The sequence below is a fragment of the Epinephelus lanceolatus genome, chromosome 24 (assembly GCF_041903045.1).
Source record: "Epinephelus lanceolatus isolate andai-2023 chromosome 24, ASM4190304v1, whole genome shotgun sequence".
Taxonomy (NCBI): Eukaryota; Metazoa; Chordata; class Actinopteri; order Perciformes; family Serranidae; genus Epinephelus; species Epinephelus lanceolatus.
In genome coordinates this window covers 2,981,484-2,998,259 of record NC_135757.1, presented here as the reverse complement: position 1 = coordinate 2,998,259, position 16,776 = coordinate 2,981,484, and the positions used below count along the sequence as shown (strand labels likewise).

The 16,776-nt window shown below is 40.6% G+C and overlaps 1 protein-coding gene across 2 annotated transcripts in view; it reads left to right on the top strand.

The window, feature by feature from the left end:
* ephx2 (epoxide hydrolase 2, cytoplasmic) overlaps positions 1-16,776 on the top strand; it is a 46,686-nt gene that overhangs the window by 1,821 nt on the left and 28,089 nt on the right. The window contains exons 2-18 of one of the 2 annotated variants that reach the window (XM_033615972.2): positions 588-666; positions 2,245-2,404; positions 2,884-3,074; positions 3,476-3,598; positions 5,061-5,132; positions 5,701-5,796; positions 6,152-6,230; positions 6,323-6,357; positions 7,855-7,881; positions 9,379-9,464; positions 9,540-9,651; positions 11,309-11,383; positions 11,478-11,520; positions 11,653-11,755; positions 13,796-13,865; positions 14,339-14,419; positions 14,526-14,932. In XM_033615972.2, the coding sequence (XP_033471863.2) occupies positions 588-666; positions 2,245-2,404; positions 2,884-3,074; positions 3,476-3,598; positions 5,061-5,132; positions 5,701-5,796; positions 6,152-6,230; positions 6,323-6,357; positions 7,855-7,881; positions 9,379-9,464; positions 9,540-9,651; positions 11,309-11,383; positions 11,478-11,520; positions 11,653-11,755; positions 13,796-13,865; positions 14,339-14,419; positions 14,526-14,672 (1,579 nt within the window). In that variant the 3' untranslated portion in view covers positions 14,673-14,932. Of the gene's footprint in view, positions 1-587; positions 667-2,244; positions 2,405-2,883; positions 3,075-3,475; positions 3,599-5,060; positions 5,133-5,700; positions 5,797-6,151; positions 6,231-6,322; positions 6,358-7,854; positions 7,882-9,378; positions 9,465-9,539; positions 9,652-11,308; positions 11,384-11,477; positions 11,521-11,652; positions 11,756-13,795; positions 13,866-14,338; positions 14,420-14,525; positions 14,933-16,776 lie in introns of those variants that run through there. The other variant, XM_078165871.1, reaches the window with a different exon arrangement.

The window sequence follows — 16,776 nt, the reverse complement described above, 5'->3', positions numbered from 1 at the left end:
GAAAGGCGGCTTTTGGCGTCAGGTGTCTGACACTTAAATCACTGGCAAAGCGATGCTATTTGTTGACTTTGGAATGAAATCACTGGTATGTTTAACCTCCCTTTAATGTCACCATATGGACTCATATTAATGTTAAAGACTTATTTTACCTCAGATAAACATGAAACACCTTTTCACACGTGGGCACACATGGGACTGACCATATTTGGACAATGTCAACATTACCATTTCCAACACTCACTCTGCTTCTGATATCTACAAATGACAAGTTACCAGAAATCAGAAATTTAAAATAGGGAGAAAGACCAGCAACGATCTTCACCCTCTTGTTCAATTCCTGGTAAAGAATTATAGTGATGTTGAAGTACCACATAAAATCTCAGTATTTTACAAAACAGTCCTCAGCAACAAGATACAAAAGCAAAATTAAAATGGCAATGAGAACGTAATATGCATTTATCTAAGGACTGAAAACTAAAATCAGAGATACATGAAATAATATGATGACTATTAAAAGTATAAATGTTAAAGACGGATTCATGTTTTAGTGCTTTAGTTGTGTTGTTTGTGTCACTGTGATTTCTTAGTGGTTTCCTGTCCAGTGTGGCGTCCCAGAAGGACAGCGCTATGAGCCGGGCGGAGAGAGGCGAGATCACGCTGTCTCAGGTGGGTCAAGAATGGAAGAGTATAAGGGCAAAAATTAAAAGGTCTTTTTTTTATTGTTGTTATTTTGCATTATGAGGAAAAGAAGTCGAAATGTTGGGAATGAAATCAACCTTTCAGTGCTGGTGGCATGCAAAACAATAAATAAATCAGATAAGGAAAGTTTTCTTTGCATTTCAAGAATAAAGTTTAAATGTTGAGAATAAAGTTAAAATGTTGAGAATAAAACAAATGTTGAGAATAAAGTTAAAATGTTGAGAATAAAACAAATGTTGAGAATAAAGTTGGAATATAATTTTGACAATTGTTTCAATAAAAAATCTGACATCCAGTTAAAGGGCAAGGTGCGAAACAGATTTTATTTTTTAATTTTCTTTTGAGAACAAAATTAGAACAGAATCTTGACAATTACGCTAAAATTTCGCAAATAAACTCAAAATTTCACAAATAAAATCTCACATTCAGTTTAAATGCCAGGTGTGAAACCAATGTGGGTTTTTTTTTGTGTGTTTACTTTTGCATTTTTATAATAAGTCAAAATGTTGAGAGTTTAAATGCTGAGAATAAAGTTCAAATGTTCAGAATAAAATATAAATGTTTATAATAAAAGTTCCAATGTTGAGAATGAAATTCAAATGTTTAGAATATAGATGAAATATAAAGAATGAAGACGAAATGTTGTAAATGTAATGTTGTAAATGTTGAGAATAAAGTTCAAATGTTGAGAATAAAATATAAATGTTTATAATAAAAGTTCCAATGTTGAGAATGAAATTCAAATGTTTAGAATATAGACAAAATGTAAAGAATGAAGACGAAATGTCGTAAATGTAATGCCATAAATGTTGAGACTAAAGTTCAGATGTTGAGAATAAAGTTTAAATGTTCAGAATAAAGTTCAAATTTTCAAAATAAAATATAAATGTTTATAATAAGAGTTCCAATGTTGAGACTAAAGTTCAAATGTTTAGAATATAGACGAAATGTAAAGAATGAAGATGAAATGTCGTAAATGTAATGTTGTAAATGTTGAGACTAAAGTTCAAATGTGGAGAATAAAGTTTACATGTTGAGAATAAATCTGTAATTTAATTTTGACAATTAAGTTGAAATTTAGAGAATAAAGTTGAAATTTTGATAATAAAATCATTCAGTTTAAGTGCCAGGTGTTAAACCTATTTTTTTGTCTTTTTGTTTTTTGCATTTCAATGATAAAGTCAAAATGTTAAGAATAAAATTCAACTGTTAAGAGTGAAGTAAAAAAAAAATCAAGATTAAAGTCGAACTTTTGAGAATAACTTAAAACTGCTAGTGTTAGTGCATTTCATTATCGATAATTCAACTTTATTCTCAGAATCACATTTCAGCTCTGTTCTTATTATTTTGGCTTTATTCTTGAAATTGGTATTTTCCCCAGACACTTGGCCCTCGTAGGTCTCCATAGTCCGGCCATATATAGTCCATGTTCTTTCCATAATAACCTCCCTTTGATTTTCTGTATCACTTCACTGCTGTACCTGCTGTAACTGACGGTGACTGATATGAGTTCCTCTACCACTATCTTTATCACTGTGTCTGTAGATGATCCCGGCCTTTGAGGAGGAGTGTGTGACAAAACAGGTCAAGGGTTTGACTCTGCCGTCTGATTGGTCCATCAGCGGCCTGTTGGAGGAGCTCAGAGAGGCGATGATGGACGTCCAACCAGCTGTGTTGAAGACAGCTGCCAGTCTGCGTCACAGTGGTACAGCTGTTCATCCCTACATTTTTTTAATGTGAAATTTTTCCTGTCGTCATTTATATGCAAACACAAAGACCTCATCGCATCTTATACCGCCCTCGCATTAGTAGCAATTTAGGTTGCTTTCAGACCTGGAGTTGTCTAGAGTTGACAAACATTCTCATGCTTGTTTAACCCAAACAATGTGTCATGTGACTGCAGTTGGTCTGGATCGAGGTCGGAACACGTTCTCACCACAAACGAACTGCACCAGAGTTCGCTGGTGACCGGACTGAGACCACCTCTTCAAGAAGGTCTCGGTCCGGTTGTTTTGGTGCACACCTTAGTGTGATTGCTGTGTTCACACCTGCCCACATGAAGAGGAGGCAAACTAACCTGAGATCGATTGAACCGAACCAAACAGGGCAGGTGTGACAGCACCCTGAGTCTAACAAACTTACCAGAATATCCGAGGCTGAAGTTTTTATCTTCCCTCCCATCAGGGTTACTGACAGCCGTGCTGGCCAATCACTGGGTAGATGACAGTGCCGCTAGGGACAGTCAAGCCCGCCTTCTGTGTCAGCTGGGCGGCCACTTTGATCTGGTCCACCAGTCCTGTCGCACGGGTCACAGGGTCCCCGAGCCCGCCATGTTCAACTCCGCTCTGCAGCACCTGGGAGTGACATCACAGCAGGTAGACTGTAAATATATCTACACACAGTAACGGTTGTATTGATGTTTTTCTTCTTTTGTCTGATATTACAACTATAATTGCCATTTAAGTGTTGCTCAGGCGCCCGTTAACAAAGTCGTCACAGGCTTGCTACCTGCCACCTGAACATCAACTCAAGTTTGTATGGGTTAGGAGTGAGTTACTGCCCCAAGTGAAGGAGTTCAAGTATCTCAGGGTTTTGTTCATGAGTGAGGGTAGAATGAAGCGCGAGATGGATCGGCAGTTTGGCGCGGCGTCTGCAGTGATGTGGTAAATAACTACTGTCGTGCTGAAGAGGGAGCTGAGCCTGAAGTTTTCAGTTTACTTTTCCTTCCCAGAAGGACAGTCAGTACAGGATGGTGAGTCTGTCTGTCTCATTTCAGGCTGTGTGGCTGGATGCAGATGAGGAGGGTGTGAAGGCAGCCGAGGGAGTGGGGATGAAGGCCATCTTGGTGGAAAACCTGGACGACGCACTGAACAAACTGGCCATCTTTACTGGAGTGCAGGTGTGGACCAGAATGCTTTGAACTTGTATTTCAGAGGAAGGATAAACAGTAACAGGACAATGACTTGTACCTCGTCTTGTTGTTCGCACCTTATGTTTCATTCTTTCATTTTAAGACACAATTTTGTCCCTGTACCTCTTTAAAACGCCTCTATGCCGGGAAATAGCCCTGACCTGGCGCATTAAGTTTTCGGGTTGTCAAGAACATCTTGAGGGAATATTTTCAAATTTGCCACAAATGTCTGTTCCTGAGATATGACTCTGAATAATGGCCGGACAGGTGTTTTATACAGAACATTATGATGTCACAGCGAAGCTGACCTTTGACCTTTTCGATACAAAATACCATTACTACATTAATTTATCCTGTTAGACATTTGTGTGAAATTCTGTCATAATTAGAGTGTGAATTCTTGAGTGATGGCCAAAAACATGTTTTGTGCGGTCACAGTGACCTTGACCTTTGTCAAGGTTTGAGTCTGATCATTTCACTCTTGAGTCCAAGTGGATGTTGAGGCCAAATTTTAGAAAAATCCTTTAAGGCCTTCTTGGGATATGGCGTTCAAGAGAATGAGACATATTTTGACACTGACCTTGACCTTTGAGCACAAATACTACTCAGTGTATTCTTCAGTCCAAGTGGAAGGTTGTGTTAAATTTAAAGAAATTCCCTTGAGGCGTTATTGAGATATTGCACCTACGAGAAAGAAAAAGACAAGGTCACAGTGACCTTGACCTTTGAAGACCAAAATCTAATCACATCATGCTTGAGTTCAAGTGAAAGTTTGTGCCAAATTTGAGGAAATTCCCTCCAGCTGTTGTTGAGATATTGCATTTGCAAGGATGAAATGGATACAAGGTCACAGCGACGCTGACCTTTGACCCTTCACCATCAAAATTCTCATTCTGGTCTCATTTGGGTGAACACAATATCTCAAGAACACCTTGAGGGAATTTCTTCAAATTTGGCACAAACATTCACAACGACTCAAAGATGAACTGATTCAAATTTGGTAATCAAAGTAAAAGGTCAAGGTCACTGGGATTTTGTCTGTCATTTTGTGAATGCGATACTTCAAGAACACCTTGATAGAATATTTTGAACTTTGGCACAAACAAAATGGATTTAAGGACAAACTGATTAGATCTGTGTTGTCAGAGGTCAAGGTCACTGACCTTGCGTTGGTCTCCTTCTGGTGGGCGCGGTATCTCAAAAACAGTATGAGGGAATTTCTTCAAATTTGGCACAAACATTCACTATGAGTCAAGGATGAATATTTTGGTAAAGTTTTCATCTGTTCTGAATTGTATTCCTTGTTTTTGTTTTTAGTCGTCTCTGTTTATCTCATGTAATACCTTTAATGTCAGTGTTTTATTGTTGCTACTTTAGGTTTTATATTGTCCGATAAGCACTTTGAACATATTGTTTTTGTGCTATACTAATGTGAGCGTGCGTGTTTCAGGCTATTGGAGCAGAGAGTCCTCCACCGTCCTGCAGCCCTGATGAAGTGTCTCATGGATATGTCACCATTAAGGTAATAATCTGCATCAGTGTCAACGCTGAATTCTCACTGTGATCTCTTTAGTAAATGGCTGAAATGTCTTGTGACACTGACGGGAAATCTCATCACCTTTATTGTTGATGTCCGCTCAGTGTTGATTGTAAATGTAGTTGATTGACGCGACAAATTGTCCAGCGCATGCTATAAAGAATTTTAGTTGCCTTAGATTAGTTATTTATGGTCTCAAAGTTTGAGAGTTTAAGCTTTTCAAATGATCAGTAAGTATGTGCTCGTAAATCAGCCCTGGAACCTGTCAAACACCTGCAGAAATGACAGCTGGAATCCACCTTCACCTGTCACCTTGACTTTAATTTCTGATACATGAAATGGTCTCACTCGATTCATTTACAGAAAAACAAACAGAAAACATAATGACTAAAAGCTGGCGAAAATGTTTTAATTTTTTGGTCGACTAACACATTTTAAATTTTCGTCATTTTAAATGTTTAGAATTTTTGGCAAATGAAACATTTTGAATTTTTGTTGATTAAAACATTTTGAATTTTGGTTGACTAAATGAAGTGTGTGTTTGGTTTGTCAGCCTGGTGTGAGGACTCACTATGTTGAAATGGGATCAGGTCCACCAGTCCTGCTGTGTCATGGCTTCCCTGAGAGCTGGTATTCATGGAGGTTCCAGGTAACATGATAATATCTTACCTGGACTTAACTCTTGTCATAGGGTGCTGGTGATACTGAAAGCTAACAGTGAAGGAAGATCTGAGATGAGACAAGTGACAATGTGCACCTACTTGAAATTCACCATTCTGTAATGTTCAATCAGCGACCTTTGCCAGGGATCTGTAGGGGAATTCCCGGAGTGGGAGGACACTAAAACTCTAAATTTATAAAGTAACTAAGGCTGTCAGAAAAATGGAGTGCAGTAAAAGTACGATATTACCCTCTGAGATGTCATGGAGTAGAAATGAAGTGTCAGTTTTTGGTGTGTTTGTTTTACCTTTGTGCCTGAACGTTGTTCACGCTCTCTCTGGTAGATCCCAGCCTTGGCAGCAGCAGGGTTCAGGGTGCTGGCTCTGGACATGAAGGGATACGGAGAGTCCACAGCACCCCCAGGTGGCCTTCCAATCAAAGAACACCTTAATGATTATTTACAAATAATATTATTAACTTTAAAATTATTAACTGTCTTTTTTTTCCATTGACAGACATAGAGGAATATTCTCAGGAGCAGCTCTGCAAGGTACAAACTCACCAACATATACCTCATTTAATGGCGTAATCAGACAAATATTAAAAGAAACACATTAGGCATTGAGGTTGATTGTGCTTGTCTTCGTTTTACCAATGAATAAATAAAATACTTTATTGTAAAGTACGACAAACCATCTCTCAAAGGTATACCAGAGTTTTTTAAGTTTGGGGGACCCAATTATTACGCTTCTTATTAATCTTTGAGAGCATTCTTGAGGGACTAGAGGTACGCAACAACAGAGAAAAAGTGATATGGGTCTCCTGCATGGGCGTGGCAACCTGGCTCAATAGCAACTCCAAACAGTTTTCAAAGTAAAAGCCCCCAGCTTTATATTACACATAGAAGTATGACATTTGGATGGTATATGTAACCTATATATTTTCAGGCGTACAAAAAAAAGCTTCTTGGAGGTATATTCGAAGCAAAGTTGCGGCTCCTAGGATAGTGAAGGAATGGCACCACCTTACTCTACCTTTGATTGGCTTACCGTGACATTCTAACCCTAACCTTAACCAATCTCACTCCTCTTGCAAAACCTAACCAATCCAGCCAATGATGGCAACGAGTATCAGCTAATCATAGAGAGTAGAGCAGGTCCTTCCCTTGCTATCTCCCCAAAACAAAAAATACTATCGTCTCATAGAGACGATAGTATTTTTCATCACTTTGTGTTTAGTATCCTTGCTTCACTTGTACATAGAAAACCTCTCAAGTTGATAAGCTTCAGTTTGAGCTCAATTTGATCTTTGTACCTTAAAAATGACACTTGGTTTTACCTTAATGTGTCACTATACCTCAAATCAGAGAAAACGGCGGGCATGTGAATCCGGAAGTGTTGAATTCCCCAAAGTTTTATGTTAGAAGTGTAAAGAATGGGTCCCGATCATTGAGAAACTGTCGGATGCTAACTTGAATATGTTGAGAAATTTGCATAATTAGCATTCATTAGCATACTCACCCATACAGACTATATTTCAGCAACTGCTTGGCCGATTTGGACAGTATCGAGGTGGTCTTTAGGGATTACCTAGGACGCTGAATCCATTCTCCATTTTACATTTTCAAGATTCAAAATGGCTGTTTAAACTAGATGTAGCCATATTTCAACTCCCAGGGGCTGATTTTGATTCATTTTAAGTGGATTTAGAGGTTTTAGAGGACGCTGGATTGATTGGATTGGACAGATTCTCTCTGGGAGAGAACCAGAGGGAGGACGTGAGGTCGGCGAGATTTGTGCCCACAGTCATCTGCCTGCTTTCCGCCAGTGTCCCCATATCTCTGGATGTGTAGCTGTGGACTTTTACCTGTGTAGTCGGGGATTTCGTAGGGCAAGACTTGGCAAGAAAAGTAGTGGGATCCTTATTAATGTGTAAATTAATCAAAGTCAGTGCTCCATATTGTCAGGTACTTTTAGTCACATTCTGGGTAGATGGACCAAGTAGAACAATATTAAATGCCATAAAACATGTTTTTCTCTCTTTTCAGGATTTAATCACGTTTTTGGACAAAATGGTGAGTGATGAACACATGACATACAATCATGTTAAATTTAATGAGGATGCAGGTATTGATACACCAATAAGCCAAAACCACTGACCAGTAAAGTGAAAAACATTGGTCGTCTCTTTACAAAGCAACGTTCTCCTGAGAAATCACCCACCCAAACATTGTTGCAGATCCAGTACATCCCTTCATGGCAAAAGCACTGCCCAGTGGCAGTGGGAGCAGGACAGTGCGTCGTGCCACACCACAAAAACTGCTCAGACCTGATGGCGCTGTCACCTTAATGACCTGAGAAACATGGCAAAGAACTAAAGGAATCAACTTGGCCTCCAAATTCCCAAGATCCCAATCTGGTACCTTATCTCGCAACCCATAGGACTAAAAAAAATCTGCTGCCAATTCCCTGTTGCCAGACACTGCAGGACACCCCCACAGGTCCTGTGTCCATGCCTTGACAGGTCAGAGCGGAGTCAGATCTACAGGGGGGCGTCTGATCTGATGGAGCATCCACGGGACATGCCGGTACCTTTCTTCAACTCACGGGACTTAAAGGATCTGCTAGTAGTGCCTTGTGCACAATCTCATAGGACACCTCCATAGGTCCTGTGTCCATGTCTTGACAGGTCAGGGCCAGGTCAGATCCACAGTGGGGCCTCTGATCTGATCAAGCACCTGAGGGACATGCTGGTACCCTAGCTTGCAATCCATAGGACTGAAAGGATCCCCCGCCAATGCCCCCATGCCAGACATCACAGGATACCCCCTGAGGTCCTGTGTCCATGCCTTGACAGGTCAGGGCCAGGTCAGATCCACAGTGGGGCCTCTGATTTGATTGAGCATCCATTGGGTGTGCCAGTACCGCACCTTGCAACCCGCAGGACTGAAAGAACCTGCCGCCAATGTCTTGTGCCAAACACCACAGGACACCCCAAGAGGTGCTGTGTCTTTGCCTCAACAGAACAGAGTCAAGTCCGATCCATGGTGTGAACTCTGATCTGAACAAGATGCCAGTACCCCACATCGCAACCCAGAGGCTCCACTGTTGATAGGACTTGGCTCTTACCTGCTAAGATACGACCACAGGACCTCTGGGGGTGTTCTCCTTTGCTTAGCGAGGTGGGGTACCAGCACATCCCACAGATGCTCAATCAGACTGGGATCTGGGCAATGTAGAGGCCAGGTAAATGCCTTAAGCTCTTTGTCAAGTTCCTCGGGTCAATCCTGGTAGTTTTTTGTGGTGTGGAATGGCACATTGTCCTGCTGGAGGAACCACTGCCACTGGGGGGGTACTTGGTCTGTAATGGTGTCCAGATGGGTGGCGTGTCAAGTGGCATCCACATGAATGCTGGATCCAAGGTTTTCTAGCAGAGCTTTGCATTGTCAAGACATGATCAAGGTTATTCACTTCACCTGTCAGGGGGTTTAATGTTGCAAGCTCTGGAGCAAATTGCTGCACATTCAGTTGATTATCTAACATTTTTTTGCTGCCCACGTTGCCTTTCCCAGTTGATACCACAGGTCACCCTGGTGGGTCATGACTGGGGTGGTGCCCTGGTGTGGAACATGGCTATGTTTTACCCTGAGAGAATCAGGTAAACACACACAGATTAAGAGACACACTTCCAAGATACTTCACAGTGTCGTAAAACATCTTCTTTTGCGTGAAGAGCGGTGGCGTCCCTGAACACTCCTTTGTTCCCTGTGGATCCTTCTGAGAGTTTTTCAGAGAAAGCGAAGTCCATTCCCATATTTGACTACCAGCTCTACTTCCAGAAAGTGGTGAGTAAGTCTGCAGCACGATAACATGCTAATACAGGCGAGATTTTAGATTCAGTGAAAATATTCAGATGTGTTGCTGTGAAATGTTTGTGATAAACTGAAGGATGAAGTGTTCCTTTATGTGTGGAGGAAATTCCCTTCCCTGTTAAACCAAATAAACTCTCTAAAAACCCTCTTGGGTCAGCTGGAAAAGTGTCACAGGACAGCCACGCTTCAACACATATGATCTTAAGGCCCTGACACACCAAGCCGACGGTCATCCGTCGACCAAAGTCAGGCAATCCCGCACTGTTGGCACTTCGGCGTCGGCGGCTTTTTGGCCGATTGATGTTGAATCAGCGGCGGAGCTTGTCGGTGAGAGAGATCACTCTGATTGGCTGTTCAGGTTTTATTTCCTCGCCCCTGTAGCGAGTGAATCTGCCTGTAGTGAAACCGGGGCTAACCGGTGCTTCCTCCTCAGGCTCCACTTCACTCAGCTGCCCCACAGACCCGCTGCTTCTTCCCACTTTAACCTGAATAACAAACCGGAGCTAGCTGGGAGCGGCTAGCGGAGCGTTAGCCGCAGCATGACCGGAGGGAAGCACAGCCAGTTAGCCTCCGCTAGTCTCTGAGCTAGCCCCGGCTCTCCGTTTGGATCCAACCGGAGCACCGAGCCCTGTTTGTTATTCAGGTTAAAGTGGGAAGAAGCAGCGGGTTTATTGGGCAGCTGAGTGAAGTGGAGCCTGAGGAGGAAACACCGGGACCGTCTGGATGTAATAGTCCGTGGAGGTGCTGCGGTGCTCGGCTGCACAGATAGGAAACCCCTCGGCTGACAGGATGTACCACTCTCTCACTCCGCTCTCTCTCACGCAGGCGCAGAACGTACGTGCTACTTGGCCGTCGGATGTAGTCCGTGTAGTGTGTTCAAATGCAACTGACACAGGGCGACGTGAGGCGACGTAGACGACGCAACAGTTGGCTTTCGTCGCCGCTAGTTCTTTGATGTCGGTTTGGTGTGTTCGCACCTTTATAAACATCGCTGTGGATGAAACTACCCAACAGTATTTGAACGAGTTCAAATGAGCACAACCTGAAACATCTACAGCAGTAAAATGACACATTAAAGGGGATCTATGGTATTTTTTAAAATGGGGTCCAGGTTGAAAAATACCAAACACACCCTTTAATGCAGCAGAAATATTACTCCAAAAACGTCACTTTTGCGTCAAGTCCATTAAGATACTTTTCCCACAGTGAGGTTTTGAATGCAGGACTTTTACTTGTAGGGGAGGATTTTCACAGTGTAGTATTAGTACTTTTACTGCAGTAAACGATCTGAATGCTTCTTCCACCCCTGGTTTTTACCTGCCAGCTGCTGCTTTCTGTTGTAATGGCGCCCTCTGGTGGACATTAGCAGGAACTACAACCAGAGCTGCAGACACACATGCACAGATTAAAACATGCTTACAGTTTGTTCCTCTAAATTTATAATTTTAATTTAAATGGATTTATCTAGTCTACTGACCCTTTGTTTTATTTAATGGATTTAAATAAAAAAAAAAATCAATATTCAATCTATTTGTGTTATTCTTAACATGTTTATTTTAAATACTAAAACCCTTGCATTTAATTTATTTATTAATTTTATTTATTATTATTTATTATATTATTATTGCAGGGTGTAGCAGAGGCAGAGCTGGAGAAAGACTTAGAGAGAACGTTCAAGATTTTCTTCTTCCGCAGTGCTGAGGAGGTGACAACACACACACACACACACACACACACACACACACAGCATGTCAAGTGTGTCAGACATATTAATGAATAAATAATTATTTTCCTCTCAGGCGCAGCGTCCTGCTCTCAGCACTGCAGGAGTCTGTGCTCGAGGTGAGACTCAAACCAAACCTGAAACTGTTCACTCACACACACGCACACACACACACACACAGGTTTCTAACAGGCTTTAAAAGTGTGTGTGTGTGTGTGTGTGTGTGTGTGTGTGTGCGTGTGCTGTTGCAGGTGGTCTGTTAGTGGGCCTGCCGGAGCAGATCTCCCGCAGCTCCATGCTGACGGAGGCCGACCTGCAGTTCTACGTCAGCCAGTACAAGGAGCGAGGCTTCAGGTGGCGCACGTTAACACATCAGACAGCATTCACCCACACCTGAACTCACACCTGCGCCCTCTGGTGGACATTAGCAGGAACTACAACCAGAGCTGCAGACATAGATGCATTGATTAAAACATGTTTACATGTTTTAATCAATGCATCTATGTCTGCAGACATAGATGCATTGATTAAAACATGTAAACATGTTTTAATCAATGCATCTATGTCTGCAGACATAGATGCATTGATTAAAACATGTTTACATGTTTTAATCAATGCATCTATGTCTGCAGACATAGATGCATTGATTAAAACATGCATCTATGCATGTTTTAATCAATGCATCTATGTCTGCAGACATAGATGCATTGATTAAAACATGTAAACATGTTTTAATCAATGCATCTATGTCTGCAGACATAGATGCATTGATTAAAACATGCATCTATGTCTGCAGACATAGATGCATTGATTAAAACATGTTTACATGTTTTAATCAATGCATCTATGTCTGCAGACATAGATGCATTGATTAAAACATGTAAACATGTTTTAATCAATGCATCTATGTCTGCAGACATAGATGCAGACATAGATGCATTGATTAAAACATGTTTAATCAATGCATCTATGTCTGCAGCTCTGACATAGATGCAGACATAGATGCATTGATTAAACATGTTTTAATCAATGCATCTATGTCTGCATCTATGTCTGCAGACATAGATGCATTGATTAAAACATGCATCTATGTCTGCAGACATAGATGCATGTTTAAATCAATGCATCTATGTCTGCAGACATAGATGCAGACATAGATGCATTGATTTAAACATGCATCTATGTCTGCAGACATAGATGCATGTTTTAATCAATGCATCTATGTCTGCAGACATAGATGCATTGATTAAAACATGCATCTATGTCTGCAGCTATAGATGCATTGATTAAAACATGTTTACATTTTTAAATTTTATTTTTTATCATTTCAAACAAAAACATTTTTAACAATATACTAATATTTGTCAGACATTATTAATATTTTTTCAGCCATTTTATTACTATGTTTTTGGTCATTTATTAATATTTTTAGGACATTTTATTAATATTTTTCGGATATTTGTCAGACATTTTATTACTATTTCTTCGGACAATATATTAATATTTGTTGGACATCTTTAAGTATTTTTCGGACATTTCATACATTTTTTTAGTGATTTTATTAGGGTTTTTTTTGACATTTTATTATTATGTTTTTGGTCATAATTAATAGTATTTGTCGGACATTTTATTAATATTTTTTAGGACAAAATATTAATATTTGTTCGGCATTTTATTAATATTTTTCAGACAATATATTAATATTTTTTGGGACATTATATTAATATTTGTCGGACATTTTATTAATATTTTTAGGGAAATTTTATTAATATTTTTTAGGGCATTTTATTAATATTTTTGGGACATTTTATTAATATTTTTAGGGCATTTTATTAATATTTTTAGGGAAATTTTATTTATATCTTTTAGGGACATTTTATTAATATCTTTTAGGACATTTTATTAATATTTTTAGGGAAATTTTATTTATATCTTTTAGGGACATTTTATTAATATCTTTTAGGGACATGTTATTAATATTTTTAGGACATTTTATTAATATGTTTTCAGATATTTAACAGTATTTCTAAGACATTTTTTAACATGTTTTTTAACATTTTTAACAATATATTAATATTTGTCAGACATATTAAAAATATTTTTATTACATTTTATTAATAATAATTTTTTGAACATTTTATTAATATAAAAAGTGGTCTTGTTGTGTTAGTGTGAGCCAGAATAGAAGGAGTCGTGGCTCAAAACTTATATTTTATCACATAACATCACAATCGTGGGCATGATGAAGTATAAGCACCTTAAATTTGTACTTAAGCACAGTTTTTAAGAACATGTATGTAGTTACACTTTTTTATGACATACTGAATAAATATGACTTTAAAGGATGATCACAAATATAGCAGCACATTAATGTGAGTCATTAATGGTTCACAGGGGACCACTGAACTGGTATCGAAACGGGGACGCAACCTGGAGGTGGATGTGTTCTCGTCCCAATAAAAAGGTTTGTTACCGAGCACAGGGGGGCGGAGCTGCCTACATAGAAACCACAGCTGCTCTGTGAAACACTTTAACACAAACGTTTCTGTCACTGTCCTGTACCTGTTGGTTAAAGAGTGTCCGTGTGGATCAGACTCACCTTCAGGCTGCTGTGTCTTCTGTCCTGTGTTCCTGCAGCAGCTGGAGGCTGATTGGCTTCCACCTTCGTTTACCAGATTAAAAGCAGCTGCTCTCAGACAGGAGTCCAGTCTTTTGTGTTTCCATCAAGTGGAAACTGCTGTGGTGTCATGTGAAGGAGATCTGGGACACAAACGTCCTGAGGACACTCTCAGAGAGCTCCTAACTCAGCCTAGACACTTTTAGTGAGGAGTTGTAGCTGCAGGTGTGTTTGACCCTGTTGACCCTGTTGACCCTGGGATCAGATGTGAGAGACTTTCTTTGTGTGTGTGTGTGTGTGTGTGTGTGTGTGTGTGTTAGGTGCTGACGCCCACCCTGATGGTGACGGCAGGTAAAGACCCGGTGCTGCTGCCGGCCTTGTCCAAAGGGATGGAGGACTTGGTGAGGAAAACAAACCATCAATCAATCAATCAGTCCTCCTCAATGACAGACAGTGTGATTATAGATTATTGGAAATGAATGCGCTGTTTCCGTTTGTGAACCGCAGATCCCGAACCTGAGACGAGGACACATAGAGGAGTGTGGACACTGGATTCAGATGGACAAGCCGGCGGAGACAAACAGCATCTTGATTTCATGGCTGAAAGAAACACTGAAGGAGGCGGCAGGCGGCGGCGTGGGCTCCAAACTGTGACAGCGCCACAGCAAAGTTGATCTCTGTCTGAACATCGCTTTCCTCTTTTACTATATAATAATCCCAAATGTAACATTTTGTTGTTTCGGACTGAAAGATGTCACCTTTGGTTGGGTAAAGTTTGATGGACATTTTCTAACATTTCTGTCGCAGTAATCAATAATTAATAAGTCAGATCAATAACAGCAGGGTAACTGATGATGAAAAATGTTGTTCTGTTAATGAACCTTGAAAACATGTTAAAGTTCTACGTCACTAAACAGCTGTGAGTGTTTATTGTAGCAGCAGGAAACACACCGAGTGACACAAGGAGACACAAAATGACAATGAGATGCAAAATGACCCGAAAGAGACCCACAAGGACCCCAGAGGCATAAAATGACCCCAGAGGTATGACCACAAGGAGACACAAAATGACCACAAGGAGACAAAATGGTCCCAGAGACCCAACAATGACCTCAAGGACACACAAAATGACCAAAAAGAGAAACACAAACTGATAATGAGATGCAAAATGGCCCCAAAGAGACAAAACAGCCCCAGAGATCCAACAATGACCACAAGGAGACACAAAATGACCAAAAAGAGAAACACAAACTGACAATGAGATGCAAAATGACCATAAAGAGAAACAAAATGACCCAAAAGAGACAAAATGATCCCAGAGACCCAGAAATGACCACAACGAGACACTAAATGACCCCAAAGAGAAACAAACTGACAACAACTAGATGCAAAATGACTGCAAAATGACTCAAAAGAGACATAATGGTCTCAGAGACCTAAAAATGACGAGAAGGAGACACTAAATGACCACAAGGAGACACAAAATGACCAAAAAGAGAAACACAAACTGACAATGAGATGCAAAATGACCATAAAGAGACACTAAATGACCCCAAAGAGACCCAAAATGACCACAAGGAGACACTAAATGACCACAAGGAGACACTAAATGACCACAAGGGGACACTAAATGACCCCAAAGAGACCCAAAATGACCCCAAAGAGACCCAAAATGACCACAAGGAGACACTAAATGACCCCAAAGAGACCCAAAATGACCACAAGGAGACACTAAATGACCACAAGGGGACACTAAATGACCACAAGGAGACACTAAATGACCCCAAAGAGACCCAAAATGACCACAAGGAGACACTAAATGACCACAAGGAGACACTAAATGACCACAAGGAGACACTAAATGATCCCAAAGAGACCCAAAATGACCCCAAGGAGACACTAAATGACCCCAAAGAGACCCAAAATGACCACAAGGAGACACTAAATGACCACAAGGGGACACTAAATGACCCCAAAGAGACCCAAAATGACCACAAGAGGACACTAAATGACCCCAAGGAGACACTAAATGACCACAAGGAGACACTAAATGACCACAAGGGGACACTAAATGACCACAAGGAGACACTAAATGACCAAAAAGAGACCCAAAATGACCACAAGGAGACACTAAATGACCACAAGGGGACACTAAATGACCACAAGGGGACACTAAATGACCACAAGGAGACACTAAATGACCACAAGGGGACACTAAATGACCACAAGGGGACACTAAATGACCCCAAAGAGACCCAAAATGACCACAAGGAGACACTAAATGACCACAAGGGGACACTAAATGACCCCAAAGAGACCCAAAATGACCACAAGGAGACACTAAATGACCACAAGGGGACACTAAATGACCACAAGGGGACACTAAATGACCCCAAAGAGACCCAAAATGACCACAAGGGGACACTAAATGACCACAAGGAGACACTAAATGACCACAAGGAGACACTAAATGACCCCAAAGAGACCCAAAATGACCACAAGGAGACACTAAATGACCACAAGGGGACACTAAATGACCACAAGGGGACACTAAATGACCCCAAAGAGACCCAAAATGACCACAAGGAGACACTAAATGACCCCAAAGAGACCCAAAATGACCACAAGAGGACACTAAATGACCCCAAGGAGACACTAAATGACCACAAGGGGACACTAAATGACCCCAAAGAGACCCAAAATGACCACAAGGAGACACTAAATGACCACAAGGGGAAACTAAATGACCACAAGGGGA